The sequence below is a fragment of the Myotis yumanensis genome, unplaced genomic scaffold (genome assembly GCF_028538775.1).
Source record: "Myotis yumanensis isolate MYYU_CA2020_CCGP unplaced genomic scaffold, mMyoYum1.0.hap1 SCAF_2, whole genome shotgun sequence".
Taxonomy (NCBI): domain Eukaryota; kingdom Metazoa; phylum Chordata; class Mammalia; order Chiroptera; family Vespertilionidae; genus Myotis; species Myotis yumanensis.
The window spans coordinates 209792941-209815827 of NW_027223753.1; the positions used below are offsets into that span (position 1 = coordinate 209792941).

The 22887-nt window shown below is 45.3% G+C and overlaps 1 protein-coding gene across 3 annotated transcripts; it reads left to right on the forward strand.

The window, feature by feature from the left end:
* The first annotated feature begins 1963 nt into the window (after positions 1-1963).
* Positions 1964-19431, forward strand: U2AF1 (U2 small nuclear RNA auxiliary factor 1). Of its 3 annotated transcripts, XM_070407114.1 has the most exons (9): positions 1964-2062; positions 5120-5207; positions 8968-9034; positions 12273-12322; positions 12485-12583; positions 13295-13428; positions 13513-13605; positions 14957-15121; positions 15299-19431. In XM_070407114.1, exons 1-8 carry the CDS (start codon positions 2019-2021, stop codon positions 15102-15104), a joined length of 723 nt encoding a protein of 240 aa, XP_070263215.1. In that variant the 5' UTR covers positions 1964-2018; the 3' UTR covers positions 15105-15121; positions 15299-19431. The 3 variants fall into 3 exon arrangements, with proteins under 3 accessions (XP_070263215.1, XP_070263216.1, XP_070263214.1); XM_070407115.1 differs by lacking the exons at positions 8968-9034; positions 15299-19431 and adding an exon at positions 8077-8143 and having other exon boundaries at positions 14957-15243; XM_070407113.1 differs by lacking the exon at positions 15299-19431 and having other exon boundaries at positions 14957-15243.
* The last annotated feature ends 3456 nt before the right edge of the window (positions 19432-22887 follow it).

The window sequence follows — 22887 nt, forward strand, 5'->3', positions numbered from 1 at the left end:
TTTGGGGATATTGATTTAAGCTGTTTGTTGTTGAAAGTATTACATAGGTCCTCCATTTCCCCCCATTAACTCTTCCAGCCCGCTCCTACCCTTCCCACCCCCCGTCGCCCCCCGCCCCACACACACACACCCCACCAGGCCCTCACCACCCCATAGCCTGTATCCTGGGTTATGCATATATGCATACAAGTTCATTGGTTGATCTCTTCCCACGCACCCTCCCCTGCTTTCCCTCTGAGAGTCAACAGTCTGCTCATGCTGCTGTGTGTTTGGGTCTATTTTTGGCCATCAGTTTATTGGGTTCATTAGATTCTACATATGGGTGAGATCATGTGATACTTGTCTTTCTCTGACTGGCTTATTTCGCTCAGCATAATACTCTCCAGTAAGTGGTTTATAGAAACAAACCTTTCACTCTCCCCCGTTTCCTGCCCAAGAAATTCAGAGAAACCTGCTTCAGGAAGGAGTTGTTGGGCTGCTGCTTAGCTTAACTTTTTTTTTTTTTTATAGCTTAACTTGAATTAAATATGGTAAATAAGAGGGCGTCAGGCAGGTGCCTGTTGGCTGGATATCTTGTCTCATTGTTTCTGAGTTGCCTAGCAAGGATTTGCCTGCCATGTGCGTTCTGCTCTTCAACTCCCTATAAACCGGCCACTCTCATTTCTGAAATCTAATCCCCCGTTCCCACCCACTCCCCCTCCCTCCTTTGTCCAAATAATGTCTTATATACCCAATGTCGCCTCCCTGTCTTTGGAATTTTCCTGGCATTATCATGCCTAGGAGAATTCCCCCTGGAAATGTACATTAAACTTTGACTTTCTCCTGCTAATCTGTCTCTCTGTTCATCTGATTATTAGCTCAGTCTAGAAGTTAAACGGTGGGAGGAAAAGTATTAATATATATATTTTTAGCTCCCACGACTTTAAAACCCCTTTTAAACAGAAATGCATTCCCTCGCAGCGCTGGAGCCCGGGAGTGCGAGCTCAGGGTGTCTGCAGGGTGGGCCTCGGAGGTCTCCGCAGATTAGGACCCTGTCCTCACACAGCCCTACCCGCCTCTTCCCAAAAGGACACGCCCGATCGGACAGGGCCGCTCTATCAGCCTCATTCCAACCAATCACCTCCAACTGGTCACCGGCGGAGGTGCTGGGCGTCAGGTCTCCCACATGAATTCGGGGGACACCGGTCTGCAATCAGGAGGGGTGATCCTCTCTGTAGCCTGACCCCCAGGACCCTGAGCACTACCCCTGCCATTCGGCCCCGAATCCGGCCCCTCGTGTCTCACCACCACCGCTCCTCCTCTCACCGCCATCTCCCCTCTGGTCTGGTTCCTCTCAAACCCAAGCAGGACTCTAAGGACGTCCCCCAGGATTCTCCTCCCTCCCCGTGTTCAATCAGACACTCAGCTTAGCACTGCCAGGAAGAGACCGTTCAGACCGCCTTAAAACAGGATGATCCCGGTCAGCCGGGTGGGCCCCGCTTAGGAACCGGAGCCCTGACAAGGCCGAGGCCCCACGCGGCGCTCCTCCTGAGACCGGGGGACGGCCGGGGGCGCCCCTACTCTATTCCCCGCTTCCGAGGGCACTGGAGGAGGGGTCTTCACCGAGGAAAGGTTCCAAAGGCAGTGCGGGTTCCCCGGGGAGGAAGGCGCGCCTGCACCTCTCCGAGCTCCGCGGACCCAGCCCCGCGCGACTACGGAAGAAGCCTCGCCCACCGCCTTCCCCTCCAGGCCGCGGTTTGCGCGCTGGGCATGCCGGGGCCGGGGTCGGGGTGGGCGCGGGACCGCAACCCGCTGACAGGGGGCGCCGCTGGCGCTGGGCATGCCGGGGCCGGGAAGACAGTCCCTCTCGCGAGCTCCAAGCCCCGCCTACACGCAGGCAGCGTTTCGCCCGATTGGGCAGCGCCGACATACGGGCAGGGCGGGGCGGGGCTAACGTCGTCGCGTCAGGGTGACGTCTCCCGCAGGCGTCGGGCAGTGTCGGAGGCGTCGGCAGCGCTTTCCGCGGCTGCCGGTGGGAAATGGCGGAGTATTTGGCCTCCATCTTCGGCACCGAGAAGGACAAGTGAGTGAGAGCCGCCCTTCGGGGCTCCGGGCCGGGGAGGCGGGCGGGCACGGCGGCGGGCTGCGGACGGCGGCGGAAGGCCCGGGCGGGGGGGAGGGGCGCGTCGGTCTTTCCGGCCTCGGGAGCCGCGCGCCACCGCCGCCTCGTGGGCGCGCGGGCGGGCAGGCCGGCGATGGGCCCCCGGGCGGGCAGCGGGCTTCCGCCCGCGCGGCGCGACCTTTCCCGCGCGGCGCTCCTCCGCGGCCCGCGGTGTTCCGGTCCGTGGGGCACCCGGATCCCCGTGGTCCTCGGCAGCCGTCTCGAGTTATGCTGAAGCCAACGTTAGACAATCCCCCCAACTTTAGTCTCTAGGGTGTTGGGCAAGCTCTGGTGCACGTCTCGCCCGTGTTTATTTATCCTCAAATAACGTAAGGTCGTAATTGTTGAGGTCTTTAAATACTTGAAGACTGAATTCCAATATTATAAGGGAAAAGGTGGGTCCTTTTCCTCGTTTTTAAGGTTGCATGCTTCCCTAATCAATTGTCAGGTTAAAAGTGAAAAATTTAATTCTGACTTTGCCACGTCTGCACGTATTGAAATTTAGACTAACGAAAATGTCTTCAGACACTTAGGGGATAATTCTTTGAAAACTAAAGACTAATGTCTGGATTAATGTACCTTTCGAATTAATGTACCCTTTATTTGGGATTTTTCAGGGTTAAATAGGCTTCTGTGAATGTATGTTTTTAAGGGTCAACCCCTAAGTTTGTCATACATGTTTTAATGCCACTTTTCCAAACACTAGTTGAATTGTTTCTGTTTTCCAGGACACATCTTGTAAAATGTCTTTTTACACATGATAGAACTTCCTGTGCAATTAGTTATATTTTTTCCTACCAAAATTTGCGAGACAAAATGACAGTTGTAGTCACTTGGGTGTCAACCCAAAGGCAATCTCTGGAGACTCAAAGATGGATAAAATTTAGATCTTGTTCTCAAGGAGGGAGGGGTGCGTGCATGTAAAGGATCATTAAAGTAAAATGCATCAAAATGTCTTAAATGCAATGGGAGAGGGGTGCACCCTGAGTGCTTTGAGCTCAAGGAAGAGCATCGTGGGGGACTTGCCTTTAAATAGGATCTTGATTGAATGGGCCAGCTCTGCTGGAAAAAGAGGCTTCTCTGAGTGCATTCTAAGAACATGCATCATTAATTTCATTCGTTAGCTTCTATCAGTGTGGTCCATGACTTCTGTGTCAGGCAATTTTTTTTTCTATCATTTGGTGTCTTCACTGTTACTCTTCAAAACTTACTTTAGGGGTTTATTCCAGTAACCACCTATCCAAGCTGTTTTGTAAAAGCCATGGCTTTAATTCAAGAAATTTAATTATTTAGATTAGTCATATTCTCATTTCAGAGAGACTTGGGAGGTTGTGTTTTAACTGGGTATAATCAAATGAAAGCCATCTCTGGAAGTTAAGGGACAAGGATTAATTATGGAATGGTTGGGTAGTAATTGTTCAGGCAGGCGTTTTGCCCATTCTGAGATTTACTTAAAAATAAGCTCTTCATTTTCAGGTGACTTTCTGAAGATAAAATGTTATATATTCAAGTTAGAAAATCTAAAGTAAGATTTAAGTTTGCAAATATGTATAGTAATGTAATCATTTTCCTCCCCTGGTAAGTTCACACTTTTCCAAGTTGATTGCTACCTAATAGTAAATCCCTGGCTAATCAGTTTCATAGTCTATCAGATTTCATTGAGGTCCTTTTATCTTAACTCTTGATTGGCTGTCTAAATATATGGCACTTTTTAAAAAATATGCTTTTATTGATTTTAGAGAGAGGAAGGGAGGGAGAGATAGAAACATCAATAAGAGAGAATCATCGATTGGCTGCCTCCTGCACACCCTCTACTGGGGATCGAGCCTGAAACCCAGTCATGTGCCCTGACTGGCACTGGAACCAGAGATCTCTTGGTTCATGGGTGGATGCTCAACCACTGAACCACACCAGCCGGGCAAGTGAGAATTTGAATGGGACTCATCTACTAAGATTTCATAGTTCATCACAGATCTGCTAAGCCACCTGGCATTGCTATCAAGCTGGCTGGATTGCTAGTTTTAATTTGTTCTGGGACATCCAATATTTGATTGGAATTAAGGGAGAGCTTTGCCATAGGGACAGAAGTGCAGGTTGAGTTCCCCAATAGCTTGTTTTCAGTATATGGAAACCAGAAGAATTATTTACTTCAGACCTGTTTTTGGAAATTTCCTGTTGGTCTGGTATCATGGGTGAGAGACCCTGGACTTTGTTTTCTGTTTTTGTTGTTGTTTTTTTAATATATTTTTATTGATTTCAGAAAGGGAGAGAGAGTTAAAAACATCATTGGTCAGCTGCCTCCTGCATTCCCCCTACTAGGGATGGAGCCTTAAACCCGGGTATGTACCTTGACTGGAAATCGAACCATGACCTTCTGGTTCATAGGTCAATGCTCAACCACTGAGCCACACCAGCCGGCTTGGCTGGTTTATTTAAATAATGATTGCATTTAAATGAGCGTTGTGTATGGCGCACACCTACTTTACAGCTGATGCTTGGAACAGTGCCAGGTTGGCATTTTCCTCATTTTTTCAAATGAAACCCTGAAAGGTGGGGTGATTTGCCCAAGCCCAGGCAGCTAGGAGCTGAGTCGGGATCTGGACCTTCACCTCATTACACTGTGTTGGTGTCCTCAAGCGAAGTCATTTCATTGTGGAAAACGAAAGAACCAGATACATTTTAAGTTAAATTTAGTTTTAGACTAATATTTCATTTACATGAAAACAGGTTGAAAGTGGAGGGGATTTGAATAAGGAGGAATTGGGTCTGAGTGTTCTTCATTGAAGGAGTTTACAGAGGAGCAGATTGAAACTAGTCCTAAAATATTGCCAGGAAGGGGGAGGGGGCCCTGCTACCAATCAAAAATAATGTGCCTATATTTTGGGGAAGTCATTTGATAGCATGTCTCATGTTGATGACGTAGTTCCATCTGTTTGATATCTTCCCAGCAAAATAATCTGCTCTTATTTTTCATTACAGAGTCAACTGTTCATTTTATTTCAAAATTGGAGCATGTCGTCATGGAGACAGATGCTCTCGGTTGCACAATAAACCAACCTTTAGCCAGGTTTGTTTATTTTTTCTTTTTTTTTCCTGTTTTCACGTAAATTATCAAAACTTGTACTTTACAGAGCCAGTTAATAATTTCCATGTATAAAGGGACCTTTATTTCTCTAGTTGTTTTATTTCCTATTTATGTTCATAAGTGAGCATAACATGTTCGTTTGTTTCAATGGATGAGGCAGGTGAATCACCCCAGTGGAAGGTCTGAGAGCATCATCCCCTGTTTTTATCACTAGAGAAACCTGTTTAAAAGAAGGTTTTAGTATGTGCATGTGGGCTAGGACAGGCCCTTGCCCTACCACCCACCCTCCCTGCAGCCTTGCCAACATTGACTGAGCCTCTTCCAGGCACGGGAGATGCAAAGCGGGCTTTCTGCTCTTTGCTCTCCCGAGGCAGCCACCTTACAGGAGAGGCTGCGGTGACTGCCTTGTCCTCGGTTCTCCAGGCCTGGTGTGTTCCCTTTCTTAGACCCTTAGTCAAGGCAATAGCAAGTTGCATCATGACATAGAAACATTAAAAATGAAACTTAACACTAGAAGATGGGCATTCAGTTCAGTGTTTTGTGGCCAGTTTTATTCAGTTAATTGAGAGATGCCTGTTATCTTGGGTTTAGGTTGGCTATGATTTGGTTTAATTTTAAACATTTAGATTTTTGATATTTTTGGTAACCGAAGAAAAGGCAAGACTTTGTACCCTGTAAGTGATCACTGATGTATTAAAGGGAGAATGAATGCACCTCTAATACTAACAGAAACTTATGGCCATGTTTACCAGAATGTTTGGAATTTGAAAAATTTGTTGATCTCCTTCTGACCGCCCATGAAGTCTGAACATGCAACTTCTATTTTTTTATTTTATTACTATTGGGTAACTATTGTATCTACCTCTGGAAACTGCTAGACTCTACTTTGAGCTCACATCTTTCTGTTCAATTGGTATAAGAAAGAGACATTGGTATTTTCTAATTTAAGCCCATAGAACACCCCACAATTTAACTTGCTTTTAGAAGGGGAGTGTGATGGCTTCCCTCCCCCCATCATTCCTGATTACCAAGTGGTTAGTATAATAAAAATCTATCATAGTAGCTTTGAACATGTCTCAAGTTTCAGAATATTGGAGAATTTGCTTTACATTTTCTGTTCTAATTTTTTTAAGTGCTTTAATTTATAATTGAATTTTGCCACTAAGCCAGTGGCCATAGATTGGGCAGTAACCAAGCACTTTAAGTATCCCCTGAGTATTTTATTTTGGAGGGCTGCTTACAGATGTACCAAGTGTTGGGTTGAGAAAGAAATTGTCCCCTGTTACAGTTCTCTTTAAGCTACCAAGAGACACCTGGCTTCTTTTCTTTCTGAATCATTGGTTGTGGGGAAGCGTAGGACTTGTTCGGAAAAGTCAAGGCAGGGGTTGCCACCGTTGGCCATCTCTCCCTGGAGGCCCCCGGCCTTTTGGGGGATTTTTCCTTATAAACTTTCCAACCAAGTCCAGTGCTTCCCCACAGTTGATTACCTCAGTATGTTAATGTCAAGTTAATTTGAGCACTTTGGATCAAAACAAGGCAATGATTCCATTCAAGTTTGATGGGGTCAGCTGTATTTGTTAACTTGAGTGTCGTATTTTGATTTGGTTGGCTGATTTTAGATAATCTTAACCACCCCTAATCTTAGTGGAACTGCATTGCCCCTTTTAAATGACAGTTCTTCCTAAACAGCCACTGCCAGGTTACCTCAGTGAAACTTAACATTAATTTTCCTGTTGAATAATTGGGCTCAGTATAGCTTCCCATTATTGTCATACTCTGGTAATTCCAGTTGAAAATATGAAGTTGGCTTTGGGAAACATCCGAGGCCTGGGATAGGTTATCTTGGGCAGTGCTCAGGCCCTGAGTGGAGGGGCTGCATGTCACAGGGGTGCTGCCTGCTGTGGGCAGTTCTTGCAAGTGGGTTTCCCAGCAGCAGGCCTTTGACTGGGGAGTGTTTACACAATCCCTCCCCTTTAAACATAGCTGGAAATGGAACTGGCTCATTCTGTAAAACCACTTACAAAACTGCTTTGGACATATGTTGAAACTGAACATTTATTTTTCTAAATCGTGTTTTATTGGTTCAGCTTGTAAATATCTAGCATAATTCAATGTGGGTTTCTTTTTACGCTTCTTACAGTGATGTGGACATTAAGATTCATGTAATATATTAGTCTACTAACTTAAACATGGTTTGTTTTTTCAGACAACTTGATTTTAAGAAGAACGGTACAATGTAAGGTTTCAAGTCTGCCTGATCCAGTTTAAAGCAGAAGGGCTAAAAAGGATTTTATTCGCTTAAGAAGGATCGGAAAAGAGCAAATGTTTTAAGCTATTGTATTATGTAAACAGAGATCCCACCAAGAAAATGTAAATCTGATAGGTGTCCGGGACAGTTAGGAAACCATTTGGTGTGCTGTTTCCTACGAGACCAGAGAGCTGGATGGACTGCATACAGTTGGGTTATGCATTTGTTTTTTTAAAAGGATTTTGTATGGGGAATATGATTATAATGTAAATTTTTCAACATCTTAGTGTCTGCTAACTTGAAGTGTAGGAAAATGCTAATGTCCTGTTATTTATCTTGCATTAAAACATTTTTAGAATGTGGGACTACTCAAAGTAACAATTATTTTTTCTTGGTTGCTGGCTGACTTGACCTAAGTCACTGCTCAAACTCTGTTTTCATAATATGATGGTTTGGGTGTACTCTTCAGAAGACAATTGTGTGACTTGCGGGAAACAAACATACAAGCGTTGAGCCATTTGCAAACAAGTTGTCTCTTTGCAATTGTCTAATATATGCACAGCAGCCAGTAGAATTCCCCTTTTTATTTTTTTTTCCCCGCAGACCATCTTGATTCAAAACATCTATCGTAATCCCCAAAACAGTGCACAGACGGCTGACGGCTCACACTGTAAGTCCCACAGTTGGAGAAATTTTTTTAAAACAATGGTGTTAAAGAGCCCACTCTTAATTGAGACACATAATGTTGGCTTCTGAGCTGCTGACATAGAGCTGTTGCAAACAGGACAAGGTGGTGGAAGTCCTTGGCGTATACAGCAAGGACTTGATACTTGGCTGCGTTCAGGAGGCTGTCCTAGGGAAGGTCGCTGACCAGGTCTCTTCCCTTGATTGACATTTGTTAACAAGAAGGGATCTGTCCATGTGACATTTTAACATTATCAGCCATCATTGGTCTTTACAATGACTGAACCCGGGCATTTATTAAGTTCTTTCTATAAAACTAATAATTTTAGGAATATTTAGGAATCAATAAGGTAAGTTGCCCAATAAGTGTGGGTTTATTTCAACTATGATTTTTCTTCTAGGAAATGGAGATTTCATGATATGTAATTATTGTATTTCTCTAATAGAGTAATTGTGTCATTGGTTCATATGAGCACTTTTCTTTCCCAGTTGTCCATTGAAAGTTTTTCTAAGAATGTTTTGGTAGTAGCCTGCCGAGTTATTTGCACTCTTACCTGGCTTGGAACTTTGAAATGGAGAATGTTTACGCTCTGTGAACAGAAATACAATACTGGCATATCATGAGATCTCTGCATTGCAGTGCTAGGGTGCTCCGAGACCGCCATCAGCTACGAAAACATCTCTCCATCGAAAGAAATAACTTGCTTTTTTTCAGCACTGAGTCTTGACTGAAGCGATCGCCACAGGAAGCCGGTTAAGTGTTTACATTTAATTTTCCATAATATAAAGTTGTTGCGTTTTGTATTTCAGACCATTGCCCTCTTGAACATTTACCGTAACCCTCAAAACTCTTCCCAGTCTGCTGACGGTTTGCGCTGTAAGTTCATACAAGTTCCTTCCCTGGTTCCCTGGGCTTACGTGTCAGAGCTCAGCGTCCACTCCACCTGGTCTGCCGCTTCCACTAGAAGAGTCAAGAGCTTTTGTCCCACTGACCCTGACCCCATGGAAACCTCTGTCAGAGATTTGAACTGCTGCCCACTTACTTAAAAAGCAAAAAGATGACTGTGAAGGGCACCCTTTACAATAGCTTGGAGCTGCCGCTCTCTCCTTCACCTTGGCTCTCATCCCAGGGGAGAATTTCCGTGGAGTTAAGTGTAGAGTTGTGTTCGTCCCTCTGAGAGCAACAGTATTTGAAAGTTTCTCTCTCCTAAAAAAAATTGTTCTGAAATTACTTTTCAGATTTTTATTTCTTATTAGACATTTCCCCCTTAAACTCTATTTTGGAGCTCATACTCTGAGAGCATTGTTCTGGGAATGTTTCCAAAGCAAGGGTCCCAAGTTGCAGTGACCCCTAAGTTTCCTCAGCATCAGCCCTGTGCTCACTCAGTCTTTAACCGGAGTACTTTATGTAGGTATCTCCAACTTCAGGAGGTAGTTCACTGCATTTGGAAAATGTGGGGTACTTGGTGGGGAAATAGATCTAAACTGGGCACTCAGTAGACATTACTGATTTCTTCTTTTGGTAGACATTAGGTTAAGTTTTGAACGTTGTCAAGAACAGGATATATATTAGAATCATTGGAAAATTCAAAAAACTAAAACAGATTTTTAGAATTGTTGAGCTGTAGATCAGTGTAGTCACCTGGGGGTAAATTGAAAGGAACATCCTGGCCTCCTATTAAAATCAAGGGGTCCAAGCCACAGTTTGTTTGAAAGCTGTGAACATTAATAGAAGATGCTAGCAAAGGTAACGTGGTAGCACAGACCTAACTCCAGTGCAGCCTTGGCCCAGAGCCGTCCATTTATGGGTGGCCTGCACTGGGTGGGATGGTCCCAGCAGCCACCACCCACGCTTCCTTGCCCCACACTGGAGGTCTCCCAGTTATATACCTGCACGCACAGGAGCTCCCATGTCTACGGGGTGGGGCTGTCTTGTCAAGTTTTTCTTCCCAGACACTAAATGTTTTGTATTGCTAATACTGACCTGACAGTAGAGAAGTCTTTTCCCATCTGAGGGTGGCAGGATTGATTAGTAGCCAATGGTTTAAAATACCTGGTTTTTGTTTTGTTCTCTTAAGAAGTAAGATCAATTAGATGGAGGGAAATGTTTATATATGGACTTAAAATTAAATGAGTGACAAGTAGATAATGGAGTAACAACAATTCACAATTCTTTGCCCTACTTGTTTACTTGGGGACTGCGGGTTCTTTATTGGCAAAAGAATGTTGTGTTAGTTTTCTTGGTGTCTTTATTTGTGATTCACAGGGCTCTTGTTCTGCATATGCTACAAAATAAAAGTTTAGCTATATTGAATATTCCAGTTCTGGGGTCCAGATTGTATAAATTAAATGAAATTCTGGTTCTGCAGTTTAAAAAAAATCAATTTAAGTTGATAAGCCTGAAATATTTGGCATCAGACCCTTTCAGTAAATTTCAGTCAGCTGGGTTCATCAGTTTTCCTAATACTAATGGTTCTTTTAACCATATCCATTCATCTGTAGAAAAATAAGTTTTCTGTGCTTTGGTTACACTTAATAATGAATCCCAGTTTGAGAATGTTTCTGTACAAAAATTCAGTATTTTTCAGGTTGTATTACTTAAAGTAGATTGAGTCATGTAAATTATGTTTTAGTTTATTAGTTTTTAATCACTCGTCTCTGCCTTTCGAGTCATTTTGATTGACTCAAAAATTTATAAAAGAAAATATGCCCACATTCAAGCATTTTTAAATAGTTTCCTAGAAGTTACGGAAATATAACACTCCATGTTATAAAGAACAGAATAGGAGGGTCATGATCAGCTGGTACTAGAGCCGCCACCCGACTGGATTGTCAGTGCTCCTCAAGCGGAGGGTGTAGAGGCTTTCCCTCTGTTCTTGCTTTTCTTGATGTGGGGAAGGAGTGAGTTTAAGCACTGCCTGCCCTTTGGAACGGCTCCTCTGTTTGGAACCTGTCTCTCCTCAGGGAGGAGGTATGTTCCTGATTGCCTCCCACTGGGATGGGCCATCAAGAGTAGTAGTAGTTGCCTGTGCTCAGTAAGTGTGGGTTCTAAACTGAGCTGGATTCCATAAACTCAACCAATATGCAGGGGGGCTAAGTGTTAGAAAGTAAACTTAAATCACTTTCAGAATCGAAAGATTAAAGTTCTTACCATCAAAGATAAAAAGGTTTTCCAGTCATGTAGGAACCGGCTCAGAGACAGCAGTCTGGGTAGAGAGCCCTGTGCCACAGCTCAGGTCCCTCAGTGGGTTCCCAGGGGAGACCACTTGTCCAGGAGCCTGGCCCAGCCTAACAGCCTCTCGGCTTCCTGGGCTCCCTGGGCCAACTGTTTGGAATATCAGTTTATTGACACACCAGCTCGGTGACTTCTCAGGTTTAGGTTAGGAGAACTTTAAAAATTGATAAAAGAGGTGATAATGGAGATAGAATGGAAATGTGTAAAATCCACCCACAGAATATGCATGATTTCATTTAGTGCATGTAGGTTATGAAAAAGTAAATGAGGAAAATAGAAAATAAGAATGCTTTCTTCAACAAAGTATTGTAATTTTCCATTTACTCAAGGGGCATTCAAAATACTGTAATGGAACTTGGTAACTGTCCTACTGAGTATTTATGGTCATTTGGGTTTTAATCGCATCAGAAATAATTTTATAGCATCTGTGTGGCTGATAACCACTGAAAGAAACGAGTCGAGTCAGGAGCATAAGCTTTTAATCACTCACCCTGATTCAGCTTTCATTGTAACCTAATTGGGCGGTGGGGGGAGGAGCATTAATTGGCCTCTTTTTAAAATTTTTTCATTAAAAATTTTTTTGAGCGATTTTTCCTTAAGATACTGTATGAAAATGTGACCCTTTGATGCTGATTAAAACTTGTGTGGTTTTAATAGCCAGAATGGAGACTGTCATAGGGCATTTAAAAGTCTCCCCACACTTTAAGATTTTAACACTTGACCTTGTGATGCAGTCTCGTCAGTGCTCCAGTAGAACGCACTTCTGTCGGGTTCTCTCTTTAGATAATCTAATGTGTGTCACTGTAGCAGGTTGATTTAAGCACAAGTTTTAATTGGTCACAGTCCCTGCGCTAACCGGCAAGATTTCTGTTGTTTGCAGGTGCCGTGAGCGATGTCGAGATGCAGGAACACTATGATGAGTTTTTTGAGGTGAGATTGACTATTTGAGACTGATAGACCTATTCACCTTTATCTGTTTGGGGGGAATTAAAATCTGTCTCTATTAATAAAAATACTAAAAGATTCATTGTGTTCAATTCGTCTTTTATCTTTAACACGATCATGATCCTGAAACCACCGTTTTTCTTCCAGGAGGTTTTCACAGAAATGGAGGAGAAGTACGGCGAGGTGGAAGAGATGAATGTCTGTGATAACCTTGGAGATCACCTCGTTGGAAACGTGTATGTGAAGGTACGTGGAAGGTGACAGGTGGGAGTTTGGGGGAAGGATAAGGAATGCTCACCTTATTGTTTTAGCTTTTAACTTTGCCTGAATGCTCCTTGCTCTTGAACTTGTGCACATGCTGGAGCCGGCCTGTGGTTGCAGGGAGGAGGGCAGACTGCCAGGGTCCTGCATCATCCTTTCAGGTCGGGCACCTTCATACCTGTTGGTTAGAGGCTGTTTGAACTAGGGGGAAGTCAGTTTATATGGTTTCTTTTTTTTATTGATTTTAGAGAGGGACAGAGAGAAATATCAATTGGCTGCCCCCTGCACACCACACCCCCACTAGGGATTGAGTCCGAAACCTGGGCAAGTGTCCTGACCGGGAATCAAACAGAACTGGTGACCTCTTGGTTCATGGGTCAATGCTCAACCACTGAGCCACACAGGCAGGCCTTTTTTTTTTTCTTTTTTTTAAATAATGTTTATTGCCTACACAAATCATTACATTTGCTCTTTTAACCAATTGAATTGGAAAATCAAGATAACGTATTTGGCATGATTTTGGACCATCACAAGGTTAAATAGTCTAATTGTTAATTGAGGGTTGTCTGATTTTAATTGCACTATATTATTCCACCTTAATTACTTTATCTGCATAAGTGCACAGCATGTATTTGGATCAATGATTAAAAATGTGTTATTAAAGTGTGACGGCAAGCATTTTTGTTGTCTTTTCAGTTTCGCCGTGAAGAAGATGCGGAGAAAGCTGTGATTGATTTGAACAACCGCTGGTTCAACGGGCAGCCCATCCACGCTGAGCTTTCCCCCGTGACCGACTTCCGGGAAGCCTGTTGCCGCCAATATGAAATGGGGTAGGTATGGACAGCCTGCCCGCTAGGGAGGTAGAGGAAGGGCGTGGTTATGCGGTGTGATGTTCATCTGGTTCTCCCCTCCAGAGAGTGTACACGAGGCGGCTTCTGCAACTTCATGCATCTGAAGCCCATTTCCAGAGAGCTGCGGCGAGAGCTGTATGGGCGCCGGCGCAAGAAGTGAGTGTTTCAGTGTGTCCATTCTGTCACTTCCTTTGCGTGTATGTGTGTGGGGGGGCCCCAAATATATATATTATTTTTACTTATTAGTTTTTAAGTAAAGTTTGGCCTGCATGTCATCTCTGTTTAAAATGGAACTGCTTAGGCCCCAGCTGATTTGGCTCAGTGGATAGTGTTGGCTTATGGTCCAAAGGGTCCTGGGTTCGATTCTGGTCAAGGGCAAGTACCTTAGTTGCAGGTTCCCAGCTTTGGTCAGGGGCATGCAGGAGGCAACCAGTCGATGTTTCTCACATTGGTGCTTCGCTCTGTCTCTCCCTCTCCCTTCTACTCTCTAAAAATCAATGAAAAAAATATCCTTAGGTGAGGATGGATGGATAAATAAATAAATGGCACTGCTTAGAATGTAAAACAATTTTTTAAAATACATTTTTATTGATTTCAGAGGGTAAGAGAGAGGGAGAGATAGAAACATCACTGATAGAGAATCATTGGCTGCCTCCTGCACGCCCCACACTGGTCATCGAACCCGCAGCCCAGGCATATGCCCTGGCTGGGAATCAAACTGTGATCACTGAACCACACCAGCTAGGCATGTAGTACATATTTTAAATTACAAAAATGTACTCTATATTAAAATGTGCTCTTTGAAGAATATTCTGTGCGCATATTTTACTGCTTAAGGAGAGATCAAACCTCAGCAACTAACCAAGGAAATGGCTAGTGGGATCGATGAAAATGAGTTCCTGTGTGCAGTGTTCTATTCTTTCGTCGAAAGTCATCACTTCCTTCACATACTGCATGTCTCCATTGGGATGCCTTGGTTTTGGTGGGTTTGGTAGGTTTCTTGGCATTCCCCTGTGGACCACTGGCAGAATCTAGCAGTCGTATCTGTCTGGTCCTGGTATTTAAATGCAAGCGGTCATGTCATAAAACAGAGAGGACCCTGATGTCAGAGGGTGTAATGAGTCACTTTTCCTATGAAGATTGAGTTCTGACCCCAGAGGGATTTTCACCTAACAGACGATAGGAAATGCTGACATTGTGACTCTGTCCTATTATCAACAAAAACAAACATAGAAGAGGAAGAACCCTGCCCTCCCCATCCAGAAATCAGCTTGATGGCCACCGTACCTCTCAATTCTGAGATGCCCTTTTCCCCCAGACACGTTATTATCTGAAATTAGGGCTCATATTATAGTTGCAGCTTGCAGTTAAATTGACAGCATTTTTCTTTTTTTATTAACATCTTCGATTCTGTGGGATACAGTACTTGAAAATGTCAGTCGCTGTGGTTTTATGTTGCATGTTTTCATTTTGATGCCAAGGTTTTGTTTCTTTTCCTTTGTTTCAGGCATCGATCGAGGTCCCGGTCCCGGGAGCGTCGCTCTCGGTCTAGAGACCGTGGTCGTGGCGGTGGCGGAGGTGGTGGCGGAGGCGGTGGGGGACGCGAGCGTGACAGGAGGCGGTCAAGAGATCGTGAGAGATCTGGGCGATTCTGAGCCAGGCCATTTTTACCGTATGTCTACTAGAAAGTGTTGTAGTTGATTGACCAAACCAGTTCATAATGGGAATTTTTTTAAAAAACAATTTAAAAAAACAAAGATGGGTTTCTGAATAAAATTTGTAGTGATAACAGTATTCTTGTAACTTTTTTCTTGTGGAAACTCCACTTTAAATTTCTCTTCCTTTACAGACCTGCACATCATCAGCCCTTGAAGTGAAGATTAATCTACATCAATCACTTTGGGTAGAAATGAGACCATACTTTTTCTTGTTTTTAATGTTTTTATTGATTTCAGAGAGGAATAGAAATATCAAAGAGAGAGAATCATTGATCAGCCATCTGCACACCTCCTACTGGGTATCAAGCCTGCAACCCAGGCATGTGCCCTGACCAGGAATCTGACCATGACCTCCTGGCTCATGGGTCAACCTTCAACCGTTGAGCTACACCAGCTGGGCTGTTGATTGATTTTAGAGAGAGGAAGGGAGAGGGAACAAGAGAGAGACCTGGATGTGAGTTGCCTCCTATACCCACTTGATGGGGTATTGAACCCACAGTCTGGGCATGTGCTCTGACCTGGCATCAAACTGGCGACTTTTTGGTGCATAGGATGACGCTCAACCAACTGAGCCACACCAGCCAGAGTTGAAACCCTATTTTAAATTTAGGTTCTAAAACAAAACACCAGTTGAAGTAAAATTCACATGGGAAAAGGCCAGATCTGTTTCTAGTTAGGTACATATTAACCAGTAGCCCAGAATTTCTCTCCTGAGGCTGAGTAGAGGTGAGGAAAGCCTGTGAGGCCCCTTTACTTACTACTTAGTAAGTAAATGCTTAGACGTCATTCTCTGTAGAGTACACTGGCGTTGATAGGGAAGCTAATCTTGGGATGCAGTGAAGTCAGCGTTACATCTCTCCATTGAGTTGTCTAGTGTTGCTTTGAGAACCACCGTGCACTCCTAAAACATGGGTGTGCATAAAACAGGAACGTGCTTGTGCAGCCCAGGAGCTAGTGATGGGTCACCTGTCATGTCACAGCTGACTATGTTGTTAAACGACTGGATTCACGTGGACTCAGAAGCCTACGGTGCAGACCTGCTTTTCCACGTGCCCAAAGTGAGCAAGATGGGTGACTGCCTCGTCAGCATTAGCAGAGTCCAGCTGGCATTTCAGGAGAGAAATAAGCAAGGCCTCTCCCCTTGAGATGTGGACGCTTAAGTAGGAGAGGTGTTCAGAAGACCAGGCCCACTGTGAATTCTTAGGTCTGGACAAGCAACTTGGGAAGAAGGCTAGGGTCCATCCAGGGTGTGGGCTCAGATCTGAAGTTTTTGGAAGTGGCCAGATGAATTGGGCCATGGAGGTTGAGCTCCATTGCCAATCCACACACAGGCAGAGGGCCTTGTAGCAGACAGGGAACAAAGGAAGGAAGGGGGCCTCAGGGGATTGAGCTCGCTCCCTGCTAATCCACTTGGCCTTTTGAGAAATAGAAAACAGCATTGGAAACAGCAGGTCAGTTGATCAGGCTGTCCCAGTGCAGGCAGCATGAAATGCGGTGGTTTCAGTCATCACAAAGATGTATTGACTATGTTATTAGGAGTGGCTACACAAAGTATCGCCTTGACACTGGTCAGAATGGCTAGCACCAAAAAATTATGTGATGGCAATGCGGAGAAAATAGAACTCTCATGGAATTGTAAAACTAGATTCCTCAAAAATTTTAAAAATATAAAGACCACATGATGCATCAATAACTCATGTATGACTGTCCAAAGAAAACGAAAACACTAACTTGAAAAGATGTGTACACCCCAAGTTCATTGCAGCATTATTTACAATAGCCAAGAAATGAAAACAGCCTAGGTGTCTATAGATGAATGGATAAAGCAGATGTGATACATATATACAATGGAATGTTGTGGAATGTAAAAACAAAACATGAATAAACAAACACCCATAGATACATAGGACAAACTGGTGGTTGCCAAAGGGGAGAGGGATTGGGGGGGTGCTAGGTGAAAATTGGAAAAGATGAGTTCAGTTTTAGAATAGTTGAGATGCATGTGAAAAGTGTGGCCTACAAGGTGTTAGGTCTAGAAGTAAATACAGTATTCATTGGAGAAAACAAAGGCCCACACAGCAACCACCTTCATGGGTCAGCCGTGCTTGACGCTTAAGTCTGGTTTAAGGAAGAGTTCAGAGGCACACATCCTGGTGAGTACTGCCAGAACCCAGGCCGGCCCTCCGGCCAGGAAGCCCTTTGCTGCAGGAAACCAGTCAGCATTAAGAGCTACATAGACTTCACTGAACAGTCTTGCCTGTGTTTGAATTTTTATGTAGATGGATTTATATTATTTTGTCTTTGTTTTGCTCAGCTTGTTCGTAACATTCAGTATGTTGTTGGACACAGCTAACTTGAAGTTTGCAGCTTGAGGGATAGCAGTGTGGTTAGAGAAGAATAGAATAGTTAATACGTGGTGCTGGCATAACTGACTACCCGGAAAAACAGGAGAAAGAAGGAAGAGGGCCCTCCTGGATGGCAGAGGGAACTGGAGGCAAATTCCACGGCCAGAATGAGCTTGGGCTTGCAAAGCTCAGGATAGGCTGGGACAAGGGCGAGGGTGTGCTGTGGAGATGTGACCCTGCCGCCTCGGCAGCTCATTCCCTCGGGCGCCCAGTGGGGCAGCCCTTCTGGGATGGAGCCTCTGATCAGAAAGACTCAGATTTCGGTTTTGCCTTTTCAGTCCTGGAGTGGGAGGCCGGTTACTCAGGCTTCAGATGAACAATGAGGTTGGGCACCTTGTTCTGGTCGTTTGTATGTCGATGAAGCCTCTTCAAGTCTTTGCCCATTTTCCTTCCCCTCTGAGCGAGTGGGCTGTCTTTTTTTTATTTCTAGGAGTTGTGTACATAGTCTGGAGGGGAATCTTTTGTTGATGTGTATTTGTCCCAGTCTGTGGCTTGCCCGCTCCCTCTCGGTGGTGGGTTGGATGACTGTGTGTCCTTGGACATAACCTGGTCCAACTTACGCATCTTGCACGTGTGGACAGAGCTTTCTGGGGCCTGTTTCAGGAGAGAGGGCTCAAGGCTGCCCCCAAAGGCGTTAACCATGGATTTTTTTCACTTTATAAACTTTACTATTGATAAAGCTGATTGGAGAACATGAATTTGGATTTTGAGGTCCAAAAAATTTGTAATGTCATCTCTATTCATGGTTTGACCTTGGGACAACCCATCTGAAGGACAGCCTAGGTCTGCAGAGCAGCACGGCCCCCAGGATGGCCCCCTTGTATCAGACGGGAGGGGAGAGAAGAGAGCAAGTCCCCAGAGTTGGGCACCTTGTGAACAAACCAGTGTCCTGCAGCCAGGACATAGGGGCAGGTTAGTGTCGGAGCCTCATCACCCGCCCAGCAGACACTGCACACCTGGCGTGGAGGGGCGAGCACCTCTGGGTAGATGTTGCTTCCTCTTGGACTGAACGGAAGGCCCCTCCCCACCTGTGTTCCCTGGGGTCCTCAGCCCACTGGATGGAAGCCAGGGTGGGCTGGGAGGACACCAACCCTTGTCAAGGCTGTCCCCTCACCCACTGCTCCTCTGGCTCCTGGTTCCATGACTTCTGGCTTCCACCCAGGAAGGTTTTGAACAGCTGAGAACCCTGCAATAATTAACCCAAGGGTTCAGTCTCCCTGGCCAGGGAGACTCCCCAGCAGCTGGGCAGGAGACCAAATGAGAACAGAACCAGCCATCTAAACTGCTGGGCTTGGGAAAACACAACTTCTAGGTCGAGCTTCTGAGACAGAACACAGTCCCTGTCTACAGCCCAAGGCCTTGTTCCCCCTCCTGTGGCCAACCAGGTGGCTGCCTTCCCGTGCACCTGTGGCAGGAGTGACAGGACAGGCCTGAAAAACAGCCACTGAAGTCCACGTAGCCATTGGGAGAGGTCCCTGCCCAGAGACCTGTCAGACTGTGTGAGGTCACTTGCTCGGTGCCTGCGCCTGGTGGGTTTTGTCTGGCTGGATGACTCGGGGAGATGGGCTAGCATGGCCCTTAGGGAGGGGACCTTCCCTTTCTCCCTCGTAGGACTTATTATGAGAGCACAAGAGTTCTCACGCCCACCCCCCGGGTCCCCCGTCTCAGGACAGACTGCAGTCTTTTGCTCAGAAGATGCCACACCATCCAGGTGCACTTGGCTCCCCCACAGCCGGTGTGTCCTTGGGGAGCATGTTCAAACCTGACACAGCAGAACCTGAGAAAACCCCCATCTGAATCTGGCGACAAATATTCAGGCACCTGCTTCAGATCTCAGGCCTTTTTTTTTTTTTTTTTTTTTAACAAGTTGGGTCACATGAATTTACCATTTTTTTTTTGTGGGTCACAAAAGTTCATTTCATATGGTTCAACCTAACATATCCCAGGATAGGGCTGATGGCCATTGCAGGAGCGGTGAGAAGCTCAGTGGGAGGGGCAGGGCAGGAGTCGAATCCCAGGTCTGAGTCCTGGCTCCACTCTTCACTGGCTGCAGACTGGCCTCTGTGCCTCATTGTCCTGCCCTGCAAAGTGATGATCAAATAGCACCCACTCCTTTGATTGTTATGAGACTCCACTAGTTAATACAGGTACAGCTTCCAGAACAGTGCCTGGCACGTGCCTAGTGAGAGCTCAGTAATGGTTAGTAGTTTGTGGGAACAGTGTCAGTGACTGAAGGCAGGTCTGGGTGGCGGAGAGAACAGCAGAGGAATAAGTAGCCACCCTAATAGTCCTGTCTTACAAAGCGAATAGTTGACAGATGGTGTAAAAAGTTGCTGAGCACAAACCTTGTATTCTAAAAGTGACAAAACCGGCCGAAACCGGTTTGGCTCAGTGGATAGAGCGTCGGCCTGGGGACTGAAGGGTCCCGGGTTCGATTCCGGTCAAGGGCATGTACCTGGGTTGCGGGCACATCCCCAGTAGGAGATGTGCAGGAGGCGGCTGATCGATGTTTCTCTCCCATCGATGTTTCTAACTCTCTATCTCTCTCCCTTCCTCTCTGTAAAAAATCAATAAAATATATTTAAAAAAAAAAAAAATAAAAGTGACAAAACCGTCGGAAAAATAAAGTAGACCTGCCCTGGTTGGTTTGGCTCAGTGGATAGAGTGTCAGCCTGTGGACTGAAGGGTCCCGGGTTCGATTCCAGGCAAGGGCATATGCCCGAATTGCGGGCTTGATCCCCAGTAGGGGGTGTGCAGGAGGCAGCCGATCAATGATTCTCTCTCATCATTGATGTTTTGCTTTCTCCCTCTCCCTCCCTGAAATAAATTAAAAAATGCATTTTTTAAAAAGTTGGAAGACTTCACTTCCTGATTTCAAAACTCAGTGCAACATTAAAGTAATAAAAACACGGTGTCACTGGCACAAGACAGGCATGTAGATTCATGGAATAGACTTGAGGATCCAAAAAGAAGTTTTTACATCAATGGTCAGTTGATTTTTGACAAGGGTGCCAAACCAGTCCATGGGGAAGGAAAGTGTCTTCAACCAATCTGTGCTGGAACAGCTGGCTCTCTACACACAGTAGAATGAAGTGGGATTCTTACCTCACAGCATCTACACTGCAGTAATTCAAAATGGGTCAAAAGCCCAAATATAAGAAATAAGACTTATTTAAGAAATCATTGGGGTAAATCTTGATGACCTTGGATTTGGCAATGGTTTCTTAGATCTGATCTCAAAAGCACAAGCAACAAAAGAAACAAATAAATGGAAGTTCATCAAAATTGAAAGCTTCTTGTATCAAAGACACAAGAAAGTGAAAGGACAGCCCACAAAAAGGGAGAAAATATTTTCAAATCCTATATCTGATGTGTCTAGTGTCCAGAATATATAAAGGACTCCTCCAACCAAGAGGCCAATGGTTCGAGTTCCAGTTAGGCCACATGCCTGGGTTGTGGGCTCAATCCCCTGTGGGGGGCATACAGGAGACAGCCGATCAATGATGTTTCTCTCATCGATGTTTCTATCTCCCTCTCTCTCTCAAAAAAAAAAATCAATGAAAAATATATTAAAAGACTCCTCCAACTCAACAACAAAAAGACCACCCAATTTAAAAATGGGCAAAGGATCTGAATCTACATTTCTCCAAAGAAGATACACACTGGACAGACAAGTACATTAAAAACACTTAACAGAACTTGCCATCACACAAATGCAATCAAAACCACAATTAGGTCCTACTGCACACCCACGGGGATGGCTGTGAGCCAAACAACCAAGTGAGAGCAAGTGTAGGCGAGCATGCGGACAGCCCGGGCTCTCCTGCATTCCTAGAGGGAGGGAATGTAAACGGTGCAGCTGCTGTGGAAAGTCTGGCAGCTGCTCACCAAGTCAATCACCATGTGGCCCAGCAGTTCTATTCCTAGGCATGGACCCAAGAGAAAGGAAAACGTATGTCCACACAAAAATGTACATGAGTGTTCATTCACAGCAACGTTAATCATAACAGCCAAAAGGTGGAAACAACATAAATGTTCACCAACCGATGAGTGGATAAATAAAATGTATTTCACACAGTGACATTTTATTTGACAACTAGGGGCCCAGTGCACGAATTCGTGCACCTTGAAAGGAACTGTGGGCTGAGAGGCTGTGGTAGGCACAGAAGCAGATCTCAGTCCATCCTCCTTGTCCCTGCCCAGCCCCTCCCTCTGTGGCCCCCAGTTCACTGTCTGCCATAAGCCCCACTCCTGCTGCCGCTCACATGTGCTGACGGTGTCAGCCCTGCTCTCACCCGCTGATGGCGCCAAGCAATCAGGACTGACGCTGGGCACCAGCAGCAGGTGCAAGTGGCGGCTCCAGCACCACCTGTGGGTGTGAGCGGTGGCTCTGGTGCCAGCAGCAGGTGCAAGCGCCAGGTGGGACCACAGTGCGCAATAGCAAAGAATTTTCAGTAACCACCAGAGGCTCGCTCCATGACAGCAACCAGTGCCCTGCCTTGGTCTGGCGCCCCTGCTCACCTGCTCCACCATTCTGCCACTGCCGACATCCACCATTCTCTGCATGTGCTCCCTGGTGGTCAGCGCATGTCATAGCGACCGGTTGTTTGGTTCTGTCTATTTGCATATTCGCCTTTTATTATGTAGGATAAAAAGAAGCAAGCATGTTACTACATGGATGGACCTGAAAACATGCCAAGTGAAGGAAGCCAGTCATAAAGGACCATGCATGATATGATTCCATTATATAAAATGAGGCCCAGTGCATGGAATTTGTGCATTGGTGGGGGCGTGGCATGCGGGGATTGGCCCGCTTTGGGAGCACCGCTCATCCTGGTCATCTGAGCGGCTGTGGACCCGCCCTCTGAGTGGCTGCTCCCACTGTGGGAGCACACTGACCACCAGAGGGTAGCTCCTGCGTTGAGCGTCTGCCCCCTGGTCGTCAGTGGGGTCATTCTGATTGTTCTGCCATTCGGTCGATGGGTTTTTACTATATAGGATGTATAGAATAGGCAAATCTAGAGAGACAGGAAATGGATTAGTGGTGGTCTGGGGCTGGGGAGTGTGGAAGCATTGACGTGGGGACTGATGGCTAGAGGGCGTGAAGTTTCTATGGTGATAAACATATTCTAAAATTGACTTTTTGTGAATGTACTAAAAGCAATTGAATTGTACCCTTTTTAAAAATATTTTTTAATGATTTTAGAGAGAGAGAAACATTGATGTGAGAAAAACATCTATCGCTTGCCTCCTGCAAGTTTGCAAACCAGGCATATGCCCTGATCAGGAATCAAACTTGTGAAATTTTGGTGCAT